Source organism: Chroicocephalus ridibundus, chromosome 16 (genome assembly GCF_963924245.1).
Source record: "Chroicocephalus ridibundus chromosome 16, bChrRid1.1, whole genome shotgun sequence".
Classification (NCBI taxonomy): domain Eukaryota; kingdom Metazoa; phylum Chordata; class Aves; order Charadriiformes; family Laridae; genus Chroicocephalus; species Chroicocephalus ridibundus.
Window position 1 is genome coordinate 5,100,869 of NC_086299.1, and position 20,598 is coordinate 5,121,466.

The 20,598-nt window shown below is 37.2% G+C and overlaps 1 protein-coding gene across 3 annotated transcripts in view; it reads right to left on the minus strand.

The window, feature by feature from the left end:
- The window catches only part of PRDM2 (PR/SET domain 2), a 72,179-nt gene extending 51,916 nt beyond the window's left edge, over positions 1–20,263 (minus strand). For all 3 annotated transcript variants that reach the window (XM_063353542.1, XM_063353544.1, XM_063353545.1), the window contains exons 1-4: positions 20,162–20,263; positions 12,362–12,435; positions 3,615–3,732; positions 2,271–2,374 (exon numbers count right to left, since the gene is read on the minus strand). In XM_063353542.1, coding sequence (XP_063209612.1) covers positions 2,271–2,374; positions 3,615–3,732; positions 12,362–12,370 — 231 coding nt within the window. In that variant the 5' untranslated portion in view covers positions 12,371–12,435; positions 20,162–20,263. The remainder of the gene's footprint in view (positions 1–2,270; positions 2,375–3,614; positions 3,733–12,361; positions 12,436–20,161) is intronic.
- Positions 20,264–20,598: the final 335 nt, after the last annotated feature.

Sequence of the window (20,598 nt, forward strand, 5' to 3'; positions counted from 1 at the left end):
GTTTAATAGAACAGAATTTTATCAATAAAGGTAAAGTTTCAATAAACATACCAAAATCATCTTAGTTTCTCTCCAAGCAAACTCCCTTACTTAAACTATTCCAGCATGGATTTCACCAGCTGACTTCTGAAAGACTGTTCATCAGCACACCCAGCCCTTGCAATAAGAAACCACAAACAGCTTCCCAGAGCCAGACTGTAAAAGCAATCCTTTTGGTTAACATGGAAGAAAAGAGCCAAACAACGCTGTGGAAGAGTTAGCAGATATGGAATATATGGCAAAACATAATACTTTATTACTGTTTTAATATATTACTTTATTATGGTTTTATATTATTTTGGTTTTTGCACAAAAGAGAATACTTTATTACTTTTCAGTTAAAGCTTCTAAATGACTGAATTTTTTTTTTAAAAGCCTTGTGCAGTGTGAAAAAAAGAAATAGCTCCAACTCCTCTCTATAACACTGCGACCTTAAGTGATTCCTGTAAACCATGATCAAGATCCTTCAGCACAGTTCTGCCAGTCACTCTGAATCAGCAGACAGCTTTTCCCTCAGTTTTCAGTCACTTGCCAGCACTTTCCTTTCCGTGGCTTTTCTCCGACAGAAGATGAATATGTGTTCAAGTCTCCATTTCTCTCCTCAGATATGGCAAGCATACGCTGCCACACAAAACATCTTTTTCAGAATGATACTCTAAGCATGACAGTTCAAAATTATTAAAATTGACTGAAAATGCCAGCTTTTAGAAGCCTTACTTTTTCTTGAGATTAACTTCACTAAAAATACCAAATGGGATTCTTGTGGAAAAAGATTGCTCTTCCAGTTGAAAGTCCGTATACCTAACAACTCCCACACACCACCATCCTTTTATAAACCATATTTTCTAACAGTTAAGACTCTGGAGCGGTTTCATATATCAGCATATGGGGACAACTGTTGAGGTCTCATTTTAGCTGCTTTTTTTCTAATTCCAAAATCAGTATTAAAGCAATACAGAATTACTTTGAAATCTAGCAAGGCTTCCCATTATCACCTGCATGGCAAACTACGAAACTTTGTAACAGCTTGCTTGTGATTATCATTTCTCAACACAAATTTTAAGAATTTAAAACTAAAAATTATCCACTGAGAACATTCAAAATCCACCACTGAGAAAACCAGTTACAAGGTCAATAATTTACTTGACTGATTCCGTCTCACTAAGCGTTCTTGTACCAGATCAAAATTGGAGATAGCTTATGCAGCGGAGTTTGTGATAGTACTAGCTCAATGCAACAAACATTACACTTGAGCACTTTATTGCTCTCCTGAATGTGAATTTGCATTTATGGGAACTTGTTCTAGATCAGTTTCTCTGATAGGAGTTAACATTAAATTTTTTATGTGTATCCAGCATTTTATGCAGTTCAATTTTTGCAGACCAGGGGCCAAAAGGATAACTGCCATCAATATCTTTAGCCTAAAAATCTGTAAACTAGCAAGTTCTGTTCCAGAACATGCTATGCCACAGTTCCTCCATCCCACCCCTCCTTAACCATTCCCTTTGCTAAAGCCATTTGCTGTATGCGTCTTCAGAAAGGCTGAAGCCGTCTTTGGAAGTAGTTATGAGCTGCCTTAAAGACACTGTAGATAGGATTCAACTCCAGATTAAGACACCTACATTTTGAAATCTACATAATATCCAAGGTCTTATGACTATCAGTGGAGCTTAAAGAGCTATTCAGCTGTCCAGACAGCATTCGCTTTAAGGCAAGCCCAAACACAAGCAGCACAAGAAATACTGCAACAGTTGAGAACTTTTATAAAAAACTCCAAAAGCAAAATTAATTCCCATAACAAAGCTTGTTTTCAAAGAGCTAAATGAGGACAAGTGCTGCGGCTTCCTTAAGAGACTCCATATCCTCCTAATTTCCCTAATTTCATAAGCAGTTGACAGTACTCAGCTGCAGAAGGGCTATTACTCAGGGTTCAAGCCAACAAAGCAGAGCTTTATCAGCAAGAGACTCCCAAGGGGAGATGTGACCCAGAGTCAGTATATAAGAAAATTAACACAGCAATTTCAAACAATGCCAATAGTCTAAAGCTTTGTAATTCAGAATGGTTGCTCAATCCAAGTGTCTATAAATAACTGTTTGTAATGGTAGACATAGATAGATGGCAATTATTTCACATCATCTCTCTTTCTAAGATCTCTGGAAAAATTAAAGGCTAAGTACGAAATACTGACCTAGTAACAGATACCTTTTTCCATTTACAAGCTGTTTCTTACCTCCCACATGTATACATTGCTTTTAACTTGAGATCTTTTTTTCTTGTCACCAACAAATGGTCCAAACTTCTTGCCTTTTAAAATTGATTTTGTTGCCCAGACACCTGAAGAGACACATATCACTAGTTAAAACTAATCTAACTTATCTCAAGCAAATCTTCTACTCACAATTCATATTTCTTAAGATCATAACATGTGTCTGTCTCAGATTGGGGAGCATTCTACAATATTAAGATCACAATAAGGAAACTGAAGCTAACTAAAATGAATTCAAATAATCCTCTCCCCAAAACTCACTTCAATCGTGAAAGGTTTAAGCATTTACCTGGTTTCTTTCTTTGCTCATGGGCTACTATAGCTCTGAAGACAAAAAATGACCTCGATTTTTCTTGTCCTTCAGGTGATATTCAAAATACCATAAGAGCATTACAGGTTTTATATTGGAAAGTCCCAGATTTCAGCTGGTTTGCTGCGTAAACACGTTATTAAAACAAAAATCCTATTTGCTTCCTCTGAAACAATGCCAGGCAAATGAAGCCCTTGCAAAAGTTGTGAAACTAATTAATAGTATGTTTTGAAGGAAAAAACATTTAGGATTGGTTAAAACATGTGCATCTGCCCACAAATTCATTGGAAATGGACAGCTGCATTTCACATCTTATAGCATGAAAATTAAGACCGGATTGACAAATAATTGCTAATTAAACATAACATTCTCATTCAGACCATGCTAGATCAGGTTCATGCTAGAAAAGATTAGCCTTGCTCCAGGGAGCTTATAACCTGTTACTAACAGTAATGCAACTATTGTCAGGCTTATTCCTCAAACTACCGGCTTTCAACATCAAGTATCCAGCCTGCAATTCTAACTTCCATCAAAGCTCTCTCACGTTAAACTCTGTTAAAAAAGAAGCCAAGCATTTTGCATATGTTACAGAAACAACACTTGGCTCCACACAGCAGCTTTCAAGTCTACACTGAATCTGTTCTTCTAAATTAAACTTCTCACGCTGATGGGACAGTGAGATGCACCATTCTAAAGAGGCGACAGTAAGATAGTTGCAAAACACAAAACTGGTAAAATCCTGTAAGTGAAAACAAACCAGTGAAGTAACATAACCTAATCTGTTTGCATCTTGGTCCACCTTTGATTCTGATGTTCTAGGAACATCATCTTGGGATGTTGGAGAAACTCTGAAGCTGTTCACACTTTCCGACAGAAATTACTTCAGATAAATACACCAGACATCATCCCTACTCAGCATATTAGGAGAGGACCAAAACTGTAATTTATGTGAGCTAGTGTAAAAATCTTCATTCTCTTTTCACAGCTGTAGCACTCACCAAGTCGTGTCTTGTCAACAGCAGATGGGAAGAGCCTCACGTCCTCAGGAAGCCCCCTAAGCACATGCTCAGGTACATCATCTAAGGTCTCCACAGCGACAGTAGAGTCAGTTGTGTTCTACAAGTCAAAAAGCCAGAAAGGCCACAACCATTAACAGATAAAATAATAGCACAACCAATGATCGACCCTTACAAGCTACAAAAACTCCTGACTTGAAATTAAAGTAAAATTTCCTAATTGCCATTTCAACTAGGGTCCTCTCCATCAACATGCTAATGTAGAAGTAGCTTTTTATCAAAACATTCAAGTTTTCACTGTTATTTTCATTACACTTGTTTCTGCTTGAATGCAGAGTTCTAAGACCACATTAGAGATATACATAAAACACTGATAACTAAAGTTGCTGTAATTCTTCTTTTGCTTTAGTTAATGGATGTGTTTTGATTACAAGCAGTATACAGTGAGTAAATCTAACTGAAAGGGTTTTCACTTATCTCTTAGGCCATTTGCCATTTCATTCGCTTTCCCCGGCCTCTCCTTAAAAACAAATTCAAAATTCCCCCTTCAGTTACTTGGAGAATAGAGCTAAAGGTATTTTCTTTTTCCTGTCTGAATATGACTTACCTGACAGCGCTACTATATTATACCTAAAGACATACGAACAGAAAAGTGCTGTGGTTCTATACCGTGGAAAATATCTATATTTTTCACAATATAGTTTTCACATGAGTCCAGGCTTAGGGCTAAGTCTTTGAAACGGCTCATTAATATGATAATCTAAAACTCATTCATGGAACAGTTTTCAGTTGCATTATTTTTCCTGATCAGTTATGCCATGAGAAACTACATTTAACAAGTAATTAGGTCAGTAATAAGTGTTGTTACATGAAACACTATGTTGAGACAACATTCCTTTGTGCCGTTTCTGATTAAAGTTCTTCCAAATTTCAGATTAAAAAAAAACATTATAAAGTTGATCTACCTGCCTAGTCTATTATGCTGAGACTTTCTTCAAAAAAGTATAAACAAGATGTTTAAGTCTATTTTTAAACTAGACAACTCAAATTTTTCAAAAAAACATGTAGCATGAAAACATACTTGCTCTTAAGTAACCTGCCTTGAAAGTCTAACTTGGTATAAAAAGAACTAGATTAATTTTCCTTTTAAATTACAGACAGCTACAAAAGACCTAATCTAACATTCAGACCAAATCTTTTCTGAAAATAAGCCACAAAAAGTTTTCATTATTTTATGTTTCAGCTGTACACTAGCTCTTAAACACGATTTCTTCTGCTAGAAAATGATTCTGACTGCTTCTGAAAGGCTGGTATATTGAAGAGAAACACATGATGCTTTCAGTAGAAATCATTTAGATCTTTTAGTAGAAATCTTTGTTAGCTGTGTACTTCTTGAATACTGAATAGTCAGAAAATGAGAGAAGTGTTAGAAGAGTTAGAAGTGTTTCAGGACATACACATCATTTGTCCAAATTATACTGTTGAAACATGTTATTGGCAATTAAAGTAACAAGAGGCAAGTGAACTCCCATGCTAAAATACACTGATTAAAACAGGATGCAGCACAACAGCCAGAACACAGGAAGAATAAGAGGTTTTTTCATTTTATTTCATAACCAACCTATTGGATTTTTTTAAATCCTGGGTTACGTACCAAGAATAAAACTGTAAAAGCCCCTCAAACAGAGGTGTAATGCAAATTGATTCTGCACCAAAGCATCAGCAACTGTGTTCCATTGCCTTTTCTTAACACCTAGACACTCATCTGCAAATTCTGTTTCAAAACAGAGAAAAACTGTGGATCAAATAAACTCACTGGAGCCAGGAAAGCAGTTTCTGCATTATGACCCTCAGCAAGTAAACTGAAGTAAAGGTTCATAAAATCATATAGGCTTGACTGCATCAGCTTCAGATGTGTGGCATGTAGCTCATCTTTATCATAATTGACAGCACTAGTGAAAAGGGTGACTGAAAAAACATTTATGTTTTATCAATCATCCATTTAATTTTCTGTTTGACTTAACATAAATATCTGTCCATAAGAAGTAATGGTGACCAATAGCAAGGAAAAAAAAATATTTAACTATTAAAGGCATGTCTATTAATAGAAAAGTAGGAAATGAAATGCCAAAAGTTGTTAAGTTCTAAAAATATTTGTACTCAACACACAACTCTAAGCATTTTCCACTTTCTATATATTTTTTATAGAATCCTTCTACTCTTTTAAGTGAAAGCTGAGATAACACTGTGATTTTTCTGAGCATGCCCTAATTTTGTACCATTTGTGTTCATAATGAAAGCTAACTGATACTTCAGTTTAGAGAATAAGGACATCTCAAAGTTTCAAAAGAACAGGCATTTCCAGCTCCAGAGCACTTATAGTCTGAGGGTCCAGACCTGCTCTCCCAGCCTTCCATTTTAATTTTGTCAATCATTTCCTAAGCATGCACATAAAAGTTACAAATGAAACAACTGTGTATGCCTCTATGCACAAAGCAAAAAATGATGTAAAGCTTCAGTAACGTGAATAACTTGCCTAGAAACACACAAGTGGTGACAGCACAAAACCAGAACATCAGCTACCCACCAGACTGAGGATAATTTCACATATATTAGCAATTCTTTATTTCCCCTTTTCAAACGATGACTTCCAGGCATACTCAATCTAATCAGTCCCTAAAAAACAATCTAAAATAGTTTCTGGTATTGACTTACATGAAAACGTACCACTTGTCAGAAAGACTAAACTGTAACTTAAGGAGAAAACCATACTCAAAGTTCTGAGAAGCGCATACAGTTTGCAAAAATGAAGTTATTTGTTTTACCTATTGAATTGAGCATGTTGCAGTAAACCAACTACTCCAATGTACATACTAGGACTTGCACTTGGGATACACCATCTACTCTGCCATAAACTTGGATATATCCTGTACTACCCAGTACTGAATGTTAGGTGGACAGAGAGAAGTTACCCTACACATACTGGGGACCAGTAACATACATATTACCCATATGGCAGAGCAGCTGACACGATGAAACTTGTATTTTAATGTACTTCACAGAGCAACTACTGGGTCTATCGCTGTCTTTCTACTGCTCTATTTACAACCTACAAACATGCCATTTCGCTCCAAAGATTGACGTTGAAGTATCTGCATGTCAAGTTTACTGCTCTGAGACAAATCGAATAAGCTAAAAGCAGCTTTTAGAGAGACTAAAGGGTTTTAAATAATGTCACAGAAGTTATTTTAGTATCCTAAATGTCAAACATAATTCCTAAGTAAATCAACAGGTCAGAATCCTTAGCCATCAGGTTATAACACAAAAGGTTTCAAGGTAATTTTATATTAAAGTTTGAAAGGCAATTGAAAGCCAATAAATGATTTATGAGTGTCTAGTAAGTGATTACTTCCATTTTAAGGAGCCTACAAGGTTCAATAGGCTGCTTATAATATTATTCATACTATTATTTGTGTAACAGAACAGTAAATGCTATTCATACTTGCCATTAAACAACTAGCTCTTTATTACCTAATTATAATCAATAAAACATTATTCCTGATAAAAACGACGATAACTTCAAAGTCAAAAGCATGCCCAGTTTCCCATAAAATCTGTCCACATGCTGCAAGAACTGTGCTTGGTGAGAACCAGGCGTATGTTGAGCCACGTGCAACAGCCCTAAAAAAAGTACCTGCCCTCTGACATTGAACTTTGATCACTCTGCTCAGAAACAAATACTGGTGGTGATGGCAGTAACTGTTCCAATATGAAGGATGTTATACTTAAGCTCTGAACAAGCTTTAGGAAGTGTTAAACTGAGAAATAACAACAACTTGGGCAACACTACAGTTAGCCAAGTAAACCCCGACTTTCTGGAAACGATTCTTGCTTTTACGTATAACCATAAAGCAGAGATATGATAGTAGTTTTCACATACTGAGTAATACTCAGAGCATTTTTCATTGAGCACTTATGAAATATGTTATGCTGAAAGTTTACTGGAAATAGATTTTTAAATGTATCACTATATGCTACCAAATTTAAGGTTTTTATCTCTAAAGCAGAACAGATAAAGCTCCTCAACTTTTTCTACACCCACTCTTTGTGAGGGTGCTGCATATGGCGATTATTCTCCACATTTATGAATGTGACTTTGCCAAATTATGTTACAAGAACATGTCTTCTGCCAGCTTTGACAGCCACAATGAGAAAAATGATAAAACTGGGAGTCATAGTGAGGTTATTCTACTGCTGCCTCGGTAAGCCCTAACAGCTGCACAGCCACATCCTAGAGAGCTATTTGTAGGGGAGAAAGACCCCCAAATTGGAAACCATGGAAGGAATAGAATGCCAGAAATCCCTTCCCATCCAAGAGAGTGAAGAGACTAGGGAGGGGAAAAAAAATTAATCCTTATGCTTTAGTTATAATAGCCGAAGTCTATTCAAAGCAGAGCACAGTTATATTTTGCTCTTCCAACAATCCAAAAGGAAAACCACTGATGAAAGAAGTTTGATTTTCAGACATCTGTTAGCCTTGAACTGATACACAAGAAGCTATGTCTCAGACAAAAGAGAAACACACTCTTTCCAGCATATCAAACAAAGAAACCCAAGTATCTTTCCAAGTACATTACCCCACAATTCCATTACGGGAGAACCAAGCCTATTTTTCACAGTGGTTTCTAACAAATTATATATAGGCATAGATGAGAATCAACAAGACAGCTATCAGAATGATGCATTTTGAGTTTCAAGCAAACAGAAGTGGGGTGTTTTTTTGGTAAGTTTTCATTTTTGGGTTCAGTTTGTTTAGGGGTTTTTGGTATTGGCGTTGTTGGTTTTGGGGTTTTTTTTTGGTTGGGTTTTTTTTGGGTTGTTTTTTTTTTTTTACAACCATAGCTAGATGGGCGGTTAAAAATCTCAAGCCTGCAAATAAATTTTAACCTACCAAAATTTTAAAAATCTGATTCAACTGATTTAGACACAATGTACTGCACTGTGCTATATCCTCTGATATGTCTGGCATATTCCTTAATAGTCACACCTCCTATTAGCCATAAATATCCCGAAACTGGTCTATCATTTACAAAGTTAATTTGTATGGAGTAATATACAATCAGAACTTTATTTTGATCTACGTACATAAATCAAAGACTAGCAGCCACATTCACAGAACACGGCAGTCAGACTCATTCAACACCTGCCATATCAATGGATTTCACAAATACCAGAAAATTGCATATATGCCCTAGTACATAACAATGTATTTCACACCTCAAACGAATGGTAATAAGTAACCAAATACTACACAGTAAAATAAACAACAATTTAGTTCAGTCAAATCAGTGCAATCTCATTTTATTTGCAATTGAAATGTAGCTACTTAAAACATTTTCCAGATCAAAACTTATCCCCAAGAAATGCCTGTCTACCAAAAGAAGGAATATTGTATCTCAATCACTTTTCCACCAATACTTAACAACCTCACTTAAATTTATTTTTCTGTTTAAAAAAATTCACCTCTTGATAAAGATAGTGTACTGGTGCATGTCCTACAGCCAACTTTTGCATTTAACTGAAGTCCTAACACGGTATTTTTCACTCACTCCAAGACTGCAATTTTGAACACAAAAGCACTTGAAGCTTATTTCACTTTTAAACTCCTTACTCTGAAGTTCATCAGAAATATTCCATTGCTAGCATTCAAATTAGCCAAGGTGAAGTGACTTAAGAACAATGCCAAAAAGTCATTTGAGGGCTAAAGGGGTGTGCTAACTGAAACTGTCTTTTCCTGTTTGCATCAAATTCAGATTCCGATCACTTTGACAGTACCTTTCAACACATTGATTAAGCAATTTTTACACCACTTTTAATATAATTGTTCCTATGGACTAACCACAAATTAGACTATAATGTTACAAGCAGTATTTAAGCAGAGTAGAAATAGTACCTGCAACAAGATGTTTACAGATGATCAGAAATTAGAATGAAAAGGTAAAAAACCGTCCTGAACATTGTGATGCACAACAAACGTTCAGTTAGTGAGAAGTTAGAAGAGGCAGTTGTGAAAAGGAGACGAAGTGAGTAAGGAAGATTGCCGGCACGAACAGCCAGCTAGCACAAGGTAAATTGGAAGCAGAAAGGTCTCTGCTTGTCCAAGAACCTTATCCGGCCACAATTTCACTGTGTGTGCTTAAAAGTAAAGATGTATCGGAAGCATTTGAAATAATCATTGAAAAACTCAGAGAGAGTGAGGGGTGGGAGTTTTAGTACAAGTTCAGGTGTAATTTGTTAACATACGCCTCACCATTTTTTAAATGGTGCAGTTTTCCAGGTAGCACCAACCTTCTTCCTACTTTATCTTAATGCAAACTGAGATGCAGTAAATGCTACCAATCAACCCCCCCCGTCTGCTTGTTTTTCTAAAACAAATTATTTAGCATATTCTGATGAGGTAGTTTACATATTAAAGGCAGATCTCTTTTTAAAACAGATAGAGAAAGCATACAGTCTATTCTGAGACAGCAATCTTCCAAGAAACTCAAAAAATATTAATTCCAACAACAGCTGCATTTTTATTTTTTTTATACGACTTCTTACTACAAGAAGGCCATATCAAAGTATTCACGAAAAGGTTTTCCTTCACTACTTCAGGATTTCTATGGGATAAACAACAGAACTAGCACTCTTTTCATACAAGCCAAATCAACAATAACCCAATTAGTTTCAGGGTCACTGAAGTCACACCAAAAGCAGAGATAAGCAGAACGAAAGAAACATGAGAACAGAACACTTGAAAGATGTTTGGCATCAGGCAAAAACATTTCTTATACAGACCTGGCACTACAACTTGTCAACAGTGAATGAAATGACAAGGGCACTGCAAGAAAAAACACCACAGGGTTGATGCTAAAAACACACTTAACATGAATGGTATTGAACAATAAAGAGCCATATGAGCTCTGCACACTTTAGAAACTAAATGTGAAAACCAGAAACACCAAGAAAGGCTTTAAGCTATTGTAACTGCTCCCAGAGGCAGGGTCATCTCATTATTTAATTGCAAGATGTCGTATATCACAGCACTGCATAAACCATATTAGCAGTCCCAATAAGAAAGATGAAGACTTTGTTTTGGAACAGCACAGAAATCCCACTTAATTCTAGAAACAGACTGGGGATGAGGGAACACGGCAACAGACAGGACAAGAGGGGACACAGACACACAAATGGGAAGGAAACAGCCAAATACAACAATTAAAGATTAGGATCTACAGCTTTCAGAATTTTAGCAGAATCCAAAGCTTATCAGAACAACTTAAAAAGCAGGGTTATTACTCGAGCAGACAGAGCAATCGGCTGTTCGCTTCGTGCCACTGAGTGCGTTCAAAACAAACCTTATAGGTGAAAAAATGTCAACTCTCAATAGAAAGAAATTGTGAAGCAACAGTTAACCCAGCTACCCCAAACTAGACTACTAATGCTTCAAAGTGTGCAAATGTAAATGCTATTTGTATTACATATAAATGATTATTCATATTTGTGTATAAGTATAATATAAAAGTGTATTTTTACAATACATATTTCAGGGCTCTGACAGAAATTATATTTTGCTTTTTACATTTTAAATACACACATATATATTGAAGATTATTTTTTTTTACTTTAAATCAGAGGAAAAAAGCAATAGGAAACATCCCACCAACGTGTTTCACATTGTGATTACTTATACTAATCTACTTTTATAACTTCAGTGAGAACATACTTCAACAAAGTGCTAATTACATTCAATGCTGCTGATGATTAAATAATGGCATAAAGGGCAATAAAAGCGCTCATTAGATACAGGCATCAATAAAAAAAGTATACAAAGCATTTTACATGACTATGTACTGTGGTTGTTTCTGGCTAAGAGAGCTTCTGTTCATAGCTGACTCTTTTAGCATTAAAAAATAGCACTTATTCAGTATAATATCTTATGGTCACATTCCCACGCCAAAGGGGCTTTGTAAGATCATCCAAAGGGAGAAGTACTTATGAGAAAAATTTAAGGCAGCACGTACTTTTCCTATAAGTATCTAAGTAATACAATTGTGCGTGATAGACAAACAGATGTATAATTCCTACTTGGGCAGACAAATGCAAAATAAAATCCTGTACAGTTGGCACTGATTAAAACACCACCCTCCAGTCAGGATATTCTTGCATCCATGCAGCAGAGTACTGCATCACAAAAGAAACGCACTTTCCCAGTCTTTTCACTTCATTCTAGCGGAAACGCTTAAGGTTCCAGAAAAGTGTCAAACTTCCTGATCAATCAGTTTCTGTGACATATTGTTCACTGCACATTTCAAATGGTAAAGTGGTTAAAAAAGGTTAAAGAAAAATTGGAAACTTTCAATTTTCAAGCCACTTTTATAAGGAGCTGAATTATTACCAAAAGCCTCAGGAGGAAATAGATTTTTCTGGACAAGTGTTTTTATAAGAGATGCCAGCAGTAATAACTTCTATGCTGCTAACGGGAATTCACACATAAAAAAAACTTAGATCAATGAAATAAAATATATCTCACGAGCATATACATTGTGGAAAGGAGGATTATGAAATTTAGTGACACTGAAGATTTTATAGAACATTTCCTTTTTAGTGGATGATTTACTTTTCTTATTAATAATTAACTGCTCTAACATCTAAGTATTTTGATAAAGTCTTACATTTATACTCACCTGATTCATTTTGAATTCCTGTTGTGTTCTGAAAAGACACACACAACAAAGAAACTCCTTTGATTACATGAGCCCTAAAAAGAAAAACAGACAATTGTAACACGTACTTACCTACAAATTTATACTGAATTGAAAGTACACACAGACCTGTGGTTTCTCTTCCCAAAGCACTTGTCACAAAGCAGCATATTGCTTTATAAAAAAGAAAAAAAAATCTGCTGCAAGCTACAGTTTTGTTATTCTAGCTCAAATGTATACGAATAATCTCAGGATGGCTATCTATCATTAATCTTTCCCCCAGTTTTAACCGATGATACAACAGAAATGTGCTCAAGTACGATTGCTTCATTTGTTTTTAAAACCAAGTTAGCTTGTTCAAGATTGAGTACTCTTAAGAACTTCGGGAGTCAGATTTCTTGAAAATTTAATATCAAAGCATTGTGAAAGACCTTCAGTGGTTTTCAAATTAACAAAACGCACGCATTTGAGTCTCCGCTCTCCCTTATTAGAAACAGGAAGGTCTTCCTTAAAATTGAGCCTTTTATTAAGGTATTTTATTACATTAACACATTTGGCATTCTTGTTTAACAGAAGGCTGAGGTTTCAAAAAGCTTCCTAGTTCAAGCAGGCACCAAATTTGGAAACTCATGGCTTAAGACAAAATCAGAACAATGCCATATCTAAGAGTTTAGTACATCAACTCACTTCTTTTTTTAAATACATACAAAAAAGCATTATTGCTGGAAGCACTATCCTCCCTCATACACAATTTTCAATAAATGAGCAATACCCTTTTTTGGAGGTTAACTAGTACCTAATCACTTAAAGCACTTTATTCAAGTACTGCTATTTCTTCCCTCTCTAGTTTTCTTATTCTAACAATGATTAACTGGTTTTTACTAAGTACTTTGGATAAATACTAACATTTAGTTTAAAATACATTAAGGTAAAACATACTTCAAATAAATTTCATATAATCCTTCACATCTTTGCACTGTAAGAATTCTTAATGCTGCATAACAGTGAAAATAATGCCAGGTGTCCTACAAACGTTGCATTGCTTAAGAAATTCATAAGGAAAAACTTCCTTGAAAAGGACACTTCTGTTGCATACAGCTCTTCCAGGATTAACTCCATTTGTCCTGATGTTTCCATATCACATTAGCATTTAGACAAACAGCTGAAACATCTGTATTTCAGTTCCAGTTTTGCAACCGGTTCCGTGGGATTTACAGTTTGCCGGCAAAGGCCAGTTATGGGATAAGGAGCTCCATCTGTGCAGCTTTTCAACATCTGAAGAAAAACATTCCTTTTGGAATTTATTTCAGTACATCTGACAAGTACAAATCAATTCCTAGGAATGATACATTTACTAAAATTTTCTCCAGCACTGATGGAAAACATAGAAAACACCAAGAAACCACCGAACAAATAGAGAATAATCTCCCCAGGTTTCGTTACTAGTTACAATCCTGAGATTGCTAAATCTTGCCAGGACAATAATGTCCCTTTGGCTCTAAGTTTCTCGTGCATTAGAACACAGTTGTTTCTCACACATCTTCCACATACCCTTTACTTCCCTCAGCCTTGATTTTTCCCTCCTGACAAATCTGATCTCTATTTCAGACATTTTTGCGCAAATGCTTTAGGCAAATGGTCCCTGAAATCTGATCCATAGGCTGGCTGTCACCTGCTGAAAGTTGCCTTAGCACATGGAAATGCTCATTAAAGAAAAAGCAAAAGTTGGAGTCAGTATAAACTTTAAACTTCTGTACTTGAGATGAGGCCTGAATAAAAGAGAAAAATCCAGCGCTGTTATTCATTGGGACAATACCCACACAAAGTCAATTCATAAATTAAATATTTTGGATAGCGAGAGAGGCACCAAAAATATTTCCTACTGTGAAAAACTATTTTTAGTAACAAATGTCTTGGTTTTCTATGCTTGGCTACAAAACAAAATAGCCATTGCTCATGTAAAGGCAACAAAAGCAAGAACCTTTTATTGCCATGATTTTAGAGCACAGCCTGATGAGCTACTCCGGCTGTAGCACACGAGTTTAAGTAGTTATTGACTCCAGCTGCCTATTTCTACCTTTTCTCCTCCCCCTCCCTGAAGATTAACAGTCCCTCCATGACAAAGGCTTCATATAACCGTTCATATAACTGTTTTCTACCACGGTTCTGGAAAGTGACTTCAAAAACCTACTACAGACATGCATGTTACACTGCGGTAAATGACAGTCACCTGAAGTACATATGTGATTTTCAACGCTGAATAAACAAGAAAGGCATTTAACCTAGGACTCTAGATATGCAAAGACAATAAGGATTTAAAGCACTGTCTTACAGAAGCAAACATTCAACGCCATCACTGCTCAGCCACTGAATGTAAAGAATCTGAGAGACAACACGTAAATATCAATTAAGTGATGGGTTGAAGGGGTCAGTGCTAAGGGGAAGTCCTGTCAAGCTAAATATTTCCTCCAAGCTGAGCTTTCTTACCCAAGTTGTTAAATAAATTAGTCAAAAACTTGAAAAGCAGTCAGAAACTACTTTTTTTTTTTTCATTTGATCAGTAAAAATACCCTTTTATTGCATTTCATATACTAACTCAAAATTATTTTGCTTTGAATTAATATTGTTTTCAAAGAAAATTTCAAAACAGAAAATAAGCCTGGTATTTTTACAAATTGTATAAGTGCTTTATTCAGCTATTAAAGAATTGGTTATATCCAAACCTCTCAACGGTATTTCTTAGGAGAAGATGACAAATCTTAACATACTCATGGATTTAAACCTCCACATAACACAGTTCAGGTTGATTCCTAACAGACTGCGCTACTCTGCACTCTTGCAGCTACAAGTTACCAGAGGAACCAGTTGACCATAAAATACAAATACATGAGAAATTATGCTACAGTAAACTAAAAGCTTCAACAAGTATTTATAAAGCTATTAATTTAAAACACACACTTCATCTTGAAGTTTTATACCTGCAGTTCCAACAAGTTACACGTACGAGCTGTCCAATTTTAAAAAAAAAGCCTGAAAACATTTCCCCGCTTTTTCCTGACTCCATTTTACCTGTTTTGTTAACAATGAACTCAACTATGTAGAAAGCAAGATTAATTGCACTGGGGAAAAAAAACAAGACTATACACAGACTTATGTACAGTCACTAGTTTTCTTTCTACCTAAATGAAACATGATGTCAGAAAAGAAGACAAAGCATCTTTAACACTAAACTTGGGAGCTAACTTCTAGTACACAAAGTTCAACAAAAACAAGAAAATATAAAACATATTCTACAACTGCTGCACAAATACTAGTTCCTGTATGATCAATGACTATCAACAATGTATTTATTCTTCCCACTGCAAGCAGAAACAAGCTTTCACTTCCTACACTAATGACTTTTTAGGTACTCATACAGTCAAGTCCAATGCAAGGTCTTCCAGGAATGCCCCAAAGAAAGTGATACTGCTCTGATTTGTCATCAAGGGAATTGTCATACAGTAAGTTTAAAGAAGTGATGATGACCACATTAAATCAGTTTTAAAGTTAGCAATAGTTTACAACTGTATTAGTACTTTGAAAAAGTCATGTCAGCAGCTCCATCAAATAGAGGTTACAACTATTGCTACTCAACCTTTCCTCCAAACTCAACAGCAGCACACACCTGCATCTATCAAAGACCTGAATATTGTTAATAACATCTACCACAGGAAACTTTAAAGATTGACTGAAGTCCCTAAGAAAAGCTAAATAAAGGTTCTATGCCAAAAATGAAGCACGCTGACCAGCACAGTAACCTGAATTTTTAAAATTAATTTCCAGAAAACATTGCCAAGCCATATTTAATTCAAACCACTACCTACTACTGTATCTCATGAGTAAAAAAATACTATGCACTTTCTGAAGACATTAAAGCATCTGGGAAACAAACACAAGCAAAAGAAGATCTACTGCATCATACCATCTTGGAGTGTCAGAAAAGTGCATTTAGAAAGGCTCATTGTTAGGCAACAAATTATATTTATTTAGATAAGAATATACGAGGCATTCATACTTAAACACACTGTGGTCACTCTAAAACATAACACTTGAAACAAAAAAAATATTTTAACCTTATTTCTGAATTCTACACTTAAGAATTTTAAATATTCCCTTACAAAAGATATAACTTGCTAGGAATACAGTTTGCAAACAAGAGCAAGTAATTTTATACAAAACCAACATTACAGATTGTCTTTTTCAAACTAAATCAGATATTACTGCTAGTAAGCATTCCTAGGTTTTACTAAATAGTCTATCTTCTGATTTTATAAGCCATATTTATAATTTCTGTATGTGGGTTTTTCTTAAAAAAATCCCAGAATCGAAAAAAAAGCACTTTGAAAGAGAATGTTGCTTCCAATTCAGAGAAAGGAAAAACCAGACATAAGAGTATCAATCCTGTTTTGGAAGCTGAAAATGGGACACGCATTACGTCACTGCTCCGGTAAAAACATGTTTATTATAGAACCAGGAACAAAACCTGAAAGTCTCAACAGTCTGCTTTCCTAATGACCAGCGGTTCAGGCTGGGATACTGCAGGGCTCTTTTTCTTTGTTTTAGTTTTTAGTTGCAGCACGTGATTTTTTTTTAATTGTATTTTTTTAACATCAGGACATTTATATTTTTTCAATTTAATACCGAAATACTCTAATCCACAAATTCTCAGTGTATTAAATGAAACAAGGCTTGCCAAAAAAAAAAGTTCATGTTAACTCTGAAATATTAAAATATGTATTTGATAAAAACAAGAAGCACTATCTATGGGCACCTAATTGCAAAGGCATTTTCAGTTACTCAAGACTGCCAGAATAAGAATGGAGAAAAAACAGCCAAACAATGATTTTCTCAACAATAAACTCTATTACCTACTGTCCATTAAGAAAAAAAGGTTTTGCTCGCTGCCATGTAACCAAATGAACTGTTATACCTTAGAAAGATTTAGTCAGAGAACCAAGAAAATAAGCCAAGAAATCACCTACACAAAAATAAAATGCGAGTCTACTAATTAAACAGCAACTAGTCAAGAGAAGTCAACAGAAAATAACGAGTCTCTGACAACTCCAAATATTCAGAAATACCGCTCCAATCTTCAGATGTAAGTACATCTTTCATTCTACTCGCAAAGACAGTAAATTCAAATGAAAATTTTCTCAGACAAGCACATTGCTGATTTACTCCTACATGAAGAAGTCCATTTCAGTCATTTCCTTTTACAAAACAGGACTCAGCCTCCAGCTTTTGTCTACAGACGTGTTTTATACAGAGGCAGAGAAGAAATATTTTTCAGCTAAGAACACAATCAGAGAAAAAACACATTGGTAAAAGAAATTCTTTCACTGGGTGGAAGGCATTAAGTATCAGGATCATACCTGCCCTTTCACGTGCTAACAAATTCAACAGCAAATATTTTGCAAAACTTCAAAAAGGTACGCCAATGCAGACAGCCAACACATGAGTTTATGAACTCCGGCTGTTTGTAAGTCCCTGATTAAAAAAAAAACCATACAAGTAGCAGTGTCCAATCTCCGCCAGTAAGCAAATGACTCATCATGACCAAGGCACTGTCCTACTGCTATAAGCCATAGATTAATTTATTTTTTTTTTTCTGGTTGAGATCCTTATTCAAAGGTCTTGCAGGCACACTGCAAATAAACTGGATTCCTATGATACCGAAATACATTAACACACTGGTCATCTCTAATCTCTCTGAACTTCTGTTCTCAACAGACAGCCACCTAGCAAGCAACAACATTCAGATCTCCTTTTTATATACTATTACTTATTTACCCTTAAGAATCAAGGCTTTTATATACAACAGTGAAACGGGACATCACTGCGCTGGAGGATGGGACTTCAAGAGGCATTTTAGTTTTTACAGAAAAATAGTAGTTTGACTTTCTGCTTTAATTCCCTTCCATTTTCAAGCAAGTATTCATGTCGAAAAATAAGGCTGGGTTATACAAACGTACAAAAGTACTACAACGTCCTTCCCCCGTCTTTCATGCTGCTCTGGAAGAAGGCTGTTCTTCGCATCCCCATACCTACACTAAACAGGTATCAATTCAGGAATCTCCAAATACCATCCTTATCATGGCATTTCTCTTCGAGATATATTATCCAAAGTGATTATTTGCCTTTTATTTAACGTAACTAGTGTTTCACTGTAAGTGAAACTTGGCCTCATTTTTATGGTCTATGCCAGCAAGCTGTTAAGACACTTCTGCCCTAGCAAACACTGGGAGCTATACAGAATCATAGAATCCTCTACGTTGGAAGGGACCTTTAAGATCATCGAGTCCAACCACCAATATGCTTGAAGACCAACAGATACTACTAGATGGCTGGTGTTGCTGTCTGTACAAGTCCAACAGCTCTTTTGTTTCTTAAAAGTCACTCGCCTCATCTATCAATGATGCAGCTCTCCATGTGAAGAGTGCCAGTGCTATCACTGATTCACCATCACACATTTCAACAGCTGGAAGAGCTGTCTACACCAAGGAAAGCATACTTGAATTCTTAACGTGCACGTCATTTTTACTAAAATGTAGCAAGCATCAAAAGACAGCAATGTAATAATTACATAGCACACTGCTGTACATCTCCAGTTCTCCTATCTATTTAGTGCGTGTGAAAAAACTGAAAGACTTTTCATCCAAATAACATGCCCAAAGTCAAGAGCATGGATTGGGAACAGCAAACTGGTATGGCAACAGCAACGCAAGCAGTCCTGTTGTTTTTAAGAGCTGTCCACCGTTGATTACTCAAATGTAAAATGAGAAAAATATTTCTCCTGCCACTGAATGACCAGATAGCAGGTGCAACCACTCCACATGCCCTTCCTTCTTCAACAGCTGAAAACAATTTAAAGTTTTCTTTACCAGTTCAAAATGGAAATTTTGCAGCTTCATATGAATTTGAAACCACTTGTAACTTTACTGACGACTTCAGCTACCTGAGCATGAGATGGTTATCAGCAATACTCCACTTGCTGCTCTGGCTTCAAATATAAAGTGTACTTAAAGATACTGTTGTCCCTTCTAAAGTACATCAATACAGCTCTTGATCTGTCCTACCTGTCTTACTTGCAAATTTTCTCTCTCACCCCAAACATTCTTCCCAATGGTACTACCATCATGAAGAAATCTCTGATTCATGCGACATGTCCTAGAAAGGCTATTTCCAGTGAGGAAACCAACTTTGACATTTCTCCAAGCCCTCACTCACCCATCTTGGCAGACACTTGATCTGCAGCAAGCTTCAAGGCATGTGAATTGCCAAAACTTTTGAAGACGGTGTATCACAAACTGCTTGGAAGACAACAGTTGTCTTGCAACACCAGGCTGGCAGTGGCTATAGAGCTCTGCTTCACCAGCTGACACCTCCAAGCCAGCATTTTCAAGGAAAAAAACCCAAAAAGCAGCCCAAGGGACGGAGCCCCTTCTTCCGAAGGGCCTGTACCGCCATCCTCCTCCTTTACCCTTGCCTCCACCCTCCGGGCCCCCCCTCTCCATAAGGTTCTCCCGCAGGACCACGACTCCCACATCCACACCTCACACCTGCTGCCCGCTCGCCCACCCCGCGGCCGCGGTTGCCACCTTCCTCCGGGCCCGGCTCCACCTCCCCGGGCCGGGCCGCCGCCGCCGCGGTCCCCTCCCAGCCGCGCCCCCGGCTCTGCCCACCGCCCCCACGCCCCGTCCCGCCCTCCAGGCAGCCCGGCGGGTCCCGCCGCCTCCCTCTCACCTGCACCGCTGCCGCCGCCTGCGGCCCGGCTCGGAGCGGCACGGAACGGCCTCAGCTCCGGTACCATCCGGGCGCCATTTTGTCTCCGGCCTCGGAAGTGACGTTGGGGGGAGGCCAGCGGGCAGGTCCCGCCGCAGCGGGACCCCCCCGGAGCGGGGCCGCCCCCGCCCGCCGCCCCTCCTGCCTCCCCTCAGCCGTGTCACCGCCGGTGCGTCCCCGGGACCGCCTCAGCTCATCCCACCTGCCGGAGCGGGCCCCCGCACCGCGGCCTCCAGCCACCACCCCTCATCCCAGACAATGAGCTGTGGAGAAGAGCAGGTTCTCTTTCCCTATTTCTGAGTGGGGGTTTTTTGGTCTGTTTTTCTTCTTTTCGTAGTGATGCAGCTCCGCAGGGAGGTGGTTTTCTCGCCTCTGACTGAAAATGAAAAAAAAACAAA